The sequence below is a fragment of the Melospiza georgiana genome, chromosome Z (genome assembly GCF_028018845.1).
Source record: "Melospiza georgiana isolate bMelGeo1 chromosome Z, bMelGeo1.pri, whole genome shotgun sequence".
Taxonomy (NCBI): Eukaryota; Metazoa; Chordata; class Aves; order Passeriformes; family Passerellidae; genus Melospiza; species Melospiza georgiana.
In genome coordinates, this window is record NC_080465.1 from 63,898,468 (window position 1) to 63,904,638 (window position 6,171).

At 35.1% G+C, this 6,171-nt stretch overlaps 1 protein-coding gene across 1 annotated transcript in view; it reads right to left on the bottom strand.

Annotated features, from left to right (window-relative positions):
• ALDH1A1 (aldehyde dehydrogenase 1 family member A1) overlaps positions 1 to 5,921 on the bottom strand; it is a 28,947-nt gene extending 23,026 nt beyond the window's left edge. The window contains exon 1 of the mRNA XM_058043938.1: positions 5,814 to 5,921. Within this exon, the coding sequence (XP_057899921.1) occupies positions 5,814 to 5,903 (90 nt within the window). The 5' untranslated portion in view covers positions 5,904 to 5,921. The remainder of the gene's footprint in view (positions 1 to 5,813) is intronic.
• Positions 5,922 to 6,171: the final 250 nt, after the last annotated feature.

The following is a 6,171-nucleotide window of genomic DNA, read 5'->3' on the forward strand; positions in this document are numbered from 1 at the left end:
CTCACTGTACCGGGTATTTTGAGCTCAGATTGTGACTTTTTCCTAGAGTCAAGGCACCTTGACCCACAGTTAGCACAGGAGTCTAGCAGTGAGATCACCTAGCACCCTCCATTAGGACAAAGAACCTAGTGTTGCTGCTTAGAGTAACAGGAACTTTGAAATAGAAAACCAGAAAACACTTTGGTGTAGGTAAAGTAGATGATGGTTGACTCGAGACATGGCAAGACAGTGTCAAGATGCCAGAACTGCAGGATAAATGTCTTTGGTCACAGAAACTTGAGGAAAAAAATCCTTCCACCACAACCACATGTCATAAATAGGTCACAGATTTTATTTTCTGCACAATATTAAAACTGGTTGAGTAGTTGTTAATACTTGGTCAATAGTTTATTAATACTTTATTAATATTATTTTATCATCAATATTGATGAAAGTACCATCCATAAATGGATATGGCAATAATCTTTTAATATATTAATATATTCCTGTATTGTATTAATATAGTTCTGTATTTTTCTGCTTGTTATTCTGTGGGCAACTTATATAATGTCATTGCCACCTCCGACCATCAGGACTGACCAGAAAACTCCTGATTTGATAAAAGCTGTCTGAAATAAATATCTAAGTCCATAGAAATGTCTGATAAGTGATGAAGCAAGTTATAAGATTACCCACACAAAATTCCAACGTGGAAAAAGGACAGAGACAGCAGCTAAATGGTTAACATGACAAAAGCCATTGCCAAGAAAAAAGTAAAAGGTAAATATTAACATAACACTGCCATGATGTTACAGTATGCCAAATTCATATCTGTCTGTGAAAGGAATAATAGAAAAACATTCCATTTTTGGAAATACTTAAAGCGCTTGTTTGAATACTACATTTATTGCACCAATCAATATCACCTATAATATTAGTTTTGAATATATTTCTTATTAATGTTTCTAATACCATTCCTGTTCAAATTATAACTTCATTATCATATATTTTATATATATATATATATATAAATACACACACACACAATATTGTATCAGAGTTGTATAATTCAAACTACCCATATGTCTTTCATAAGATAGATAGTGGCCTTGCAAAATAGGGGTAAGAAAGATGGGGAAAGGAAAGAAATCGAAACTCTCATGTAAGCTGCATTAACACATTTCAGGCAGCTGTACTCATGCAGCCATGCTCATAAATTGCTGTGGAGTATTTTCTGCACATAGGATGTGGATCTCTAAGTGCAGGCAACACCTAAGCACCAGCTAACAGCACCCTCTAGCAAGAGCCTTCACCTGCTGAGAAAAACAATGCTTGGGATCACCTTGCAACAGGTTAGAGTGTTTTGTTAGTGAGTCAGAACTCCACTGACAGCTCCTCAGACACAAATGCTAAGGATCTACCCCTCTGTGGCAAGTGTTGCGCACTGGGTTGTCTGTGGTGACTGTCTACAGCCCACCAGGTTCAGGGCTACAGATTTATTTTGCAATGATTTAGGAATATTGATACAGATGTTTTGTAACTCTTCACTGGAATTTTAGGAGAGAAGATTTTTTAAATTATTGTTTCAACAACCCAAAGAGTAAGTGACTGTTCAGATTTCTTTGCAGTAGAAGTGGAAATACAGATTTCCAGCAGATGAAACTACACTGTTGGAGCTTCATATTTTAAATAAAGCACAAGCAGCATCAGTCAAAAACCCTCTGATGTCTCTATTCCTGAATGTCATTGGGCAATAAAATCTTGCATTTCTGAAATGATTGATTTCAGTTCAAATTATCTAATACCATCCATTTGGTATCGAGGTAACCTGCAAGTATTTCTGTCCTTGTTTACACAGTTGTTTTTGTCCCTCAAATGACCTGAGCAGAGAACACAGAGAATGGATACACAAGATCTGAACTTAGACTTTTTTTTTTTTTGCCATCTCAGTGGTTTCTTTTCCTTCAGTTCTGGAACACTTTGAAAAAATTCTGAGTTAATTTTACAGTATCTGCTAGATGGGAAGTGCCATATTTGTGTCTGAGCTGCATGAAGGGATAAAGCATTTTACTCTGTACAGCCTTGCTTCTGACAAACAACACCATAGCTCTGCTGAAAGAAATTTTTGGGTCTTCACATTAGGTGTCATCATCTTATGAATTGTATCTATTTGCTATGCAGTCTGTACAGGGTTTCAGGCTTCAGTGCCTCTGCATAATAACTTAGAAGTACAGATTTGAAAGAAAATTTCTGCTGTTGCACATTCAGCATCTTTCTATAAACTCACTGTTTGTTCTGGAGGAATTTTTATGTAATTCACCAATTCTGATTTACATTATAATTCATACAAAGATATAGTCAAGAAAGGTAATGGAGCTAACTAAAAAATGACCTTCCCTAACTTAGCTTTAAAGATAGCTTTTTAAACATGAAGCTACCTTTTGTTTAGATATCAGAAATTTTTCCAAACTTACAGTATAAGAAAAAGCAATGCCTCTTCCCACCTTAAATCTGCCCCTGGATATTACAAAACTTTTCTTGGCAATACTCTTCAAATGAGCCCAGTTTCCTGTTTTACAGAGATAAAAGTAATCCCCAGATTTGAGCCCTTGCTCCTCTGACTGGTCTCAAGCTTTCTCGCGGGGTCTGTGGAGCAGGGCATGTCACAAAGGGCATGTTTTTACAGGCCAGGAACAATGAGGAGACACCAGGGCCAAGGCTGGACATGTGCTCAGCATCGCTCGTGCGAGGTGGTGCGCAGCGCTGAATAACTGTTGTACCTGTCCACTCCTGCTTATGGAGACTGTGACAGCCATTCAGGGATTCTTGAGTACAATAACGCAATAAAAATTTACTTGGTAGTAAATTTTGTAGATACATCTAAGCCTTAAAGTTTTGTGGCCCAAGACAAGGCTAATTTCAAGTTCTAGAAGTTCTAATTTACTAGTCTAAAATTATTTTATGAAATCCCACTGTGTACTTCAAACAATACAATTAAAATATGTGTCATTTCTTAAGGTACTACCAAAGGAGGAAAATTTAAGCTTTAAAGAAATATGTCAATATAGATGCTGGTGTGAAATCTCTTTTTTCTCTCCCCCTCAAGTTTTTCCCTAAAAGAATTTTATATTTGGCCAATATTGCATGTAATTTTCTTTCTCTCTCTTGCAATATGCTATTATTTATTCAGGAATTACATTTTACTGCTGCAATGGACTAATAATCAGAGAACATACTATTTCTATTAAATATTATGTAACTTTTTTGATTTTCCACAGTGACTCTGTGTCCACAAAGTGAGCTGATCTTAAATAGAGTAACTTTCTATAGTAACTTTCTAGCTCATTTTCCCAGATATTCCAACTACATTTTTGAGCTTTTATGCCTGACCTTTGTTTTTGAGGCTGGTGGCTGCAGCATTTTAATGTTCAGTTATAATTTTTCTTTACTCAGCATGTCTTACCCTTCAACACTTCCTGATACTCCACATGTGGCTGAGCCAGAGAATGTTCAGCCCTTTTCTTCCCCTCATGCAATTTGACAATCTAATAATTAACTAATCTTAGTTTCTCTGATTAAAGGAGTACTACAGGGTTTAGTGTATGTGAAAGTATCATGACAGAAAGCATTTGTCAAGTAATCATTGTCTAATTCCTCAGTTTTGACTAAGTAAAATATTTACTAACACATTTTTAGCTAGCTACCAAAACACATTGGGTTAATGGAAAAATCTTTAAAAGAGGTTCATATATGAAACCAAATCAAGATTACTTTATGGTTCAAAATCCAAAAGCCAATTTCAGTGTTTAAAATACATTTGATGTCTGAAAATCAAATTTCATGAAGAGTGTTAAGTGTTATACCATATGCAAAAGGCTTACTCTGAAATATATCTATACCAATCTATAGATCATTTGGTTAATGAGCCTTGTGAAAAGCCATAAATGATTCCAAACACAGAAAATAAAAGAGAGAGACTGTTAAGTAAAGAGAGTCCTTGGAACATCTCCTGCAGATCTCTCCTCAGATCCTTTGTGATGACTGCTGGTATTATGCAATGGTAGAAAAATTGGAGGTTACCAAGATGAAGGATCTGGTTCTAGCTGATTTAGACAGAAAGGTTAATACACCAGCAGTAATTAGTGCTTCCCTCATCTTGGTCCTGCCAGTGTTACTAGTCACCCACATCCCATGTTCCAACTTGTACGGGACAGGAGAGGAATGGGATGGGTACACAAGAGTGCAAAGGCCTTATTAAATTGGGGAATGAATGTTGTGTATGGGGTGACATTGCTGTTTTCCCAACTCCCTCTCCCTCAATACACTGCTGGGGCTTTCAAACAATCCTATGTGATATTTGAAGAGAGGAGAAAAGCACTGCAAAAATCAAGCCTCCACAGCCATGGGCTAGATTTTGTAAACAAGGACATTGCTTTTCTACACAGTTAGAATTTATATGCAAATGGTACCTATTATGAAGGCAAAATAAATATTTATTATGTGACACTCTCCTTGGTTGTACACTACAAACTAGATTTTCAACAATGTGAGCTGCCTTTGGTTGTTATTTGGCACTAAAACAATCTATTCTTAATAATGAAATATTTTAGAAGGATGGAAATATTTACAGGAATTTGTGTTTTGCATATTCAGTTACATCACTTGGTGTTTTTTTTTTGTATTAGTTGTTTTCCTTTAGAGAACTAAACAATCAAAGAGTAAAATAAATTTTTTTTGAGACAGGAAGAGCAGTAGCAGGCTACTGCATGGCAGAACTACATATCTTTCCTGTTAAATATTTACAAAGTAAGATCCAGTGTGATTTATTCAAGAAAGACATGTAGTAGAATATGTTTAAGTTTTTTTCCATTAGAAAAAAAGGATAGTATGGAATTTAAAAGAACTAATTTAGATGAATACCTACTTTAGGAAAAGAAATTAAACAGTGGTTCTGAAAAATAAAATTATTTCTTTCACAAAGATATAAAGAAAAATAAAAGAACAGTAACCAAGACCCTCCAGAGTTAAGAGGTCCTTTCTGATCAATTAAAACCTGAATGTTTCAGAGGGCAAAGTTTCTGTCAACACTTTTCCAAAGTTCTAGCAGATATCTGTGTGCAATGATACAATATTATGGTATAAAATCAGCAGTCTTTTAAAGCTGGAAACACAAGTCTGGATTTAGAAGTTCTTTTTTATCTGTATATTTCTAACTCTATAGGGAAAGAATTTTCTGTTTCAAGGAGTTTATGGTAATATTACATAGTTAGATCGGTAGACTATATCTAGTTTATAGCTACTTTTTAACCTGAAAAACAAATTCAAAACCAGATTCATTTTCTTAAATGTAAACATCTGACCAGAATTAATTTTATTTTAGTTTTGTTTTCACATATCCCTTTCCATGTAAGCTTATCTGGTATAATTATTTGAATCTGATTATAACACAATGCAGTATGCTAACATCTTAATTTGCTGGTTTAATACACTGTTTTGAAAAATAATATAGTAGAAACACTTCCTTCTTTGTTCCATTTATACTTTCTGGTACACTTACCACTGGTGAAAATTTGTTTCAGGAAAAAAAACAACACCCACACCAAGTGGAATGTGGAACAATTCTATCATGCATGCACATATAGGTGCTTTAAATTAAGTTAAAAGGATCACTGAATATCACTTCTTAATATGTGTAAAATTAGAATTTAGCAAGAATAAACATTTTAAGCACTGATTTATAGTGTCTTCCATAGTTCATATAAGGTTAAAATGAGCACATCCTACTGTCTGAAGTGAATGTATAAGAAAGATTAGGAAAAGTAAGAGCTACTAACCTTGGTGTACTTAATTTTCAGGTCTTTCAATGGTTCTGGCAGTGCTGGCATAACTGGAGCAGGATTGCCATCTGAGCCTTGTTTCTTCATGATTGCAGTTGAGAAGTTTGAGGATGCTCCTGAAACACAGGTGAAATAAGGTATAAAGGGAATACAGTGATTTTTGCCCTGACTGAGCTCTTGGCTTTATTTGTGCTTTTTATCTGAACCAGCCATGGTATATTTGCATACAGGAATATGATTGGATGAAAGAATTCATCGCAAAGAGAAAATGACACTACTTATTTTCATGACCAGAAGCAACAGCCTTTTCAGTGTGCTGAGACCTCGATGGAGCACATGCTGCTGAAACAATCTG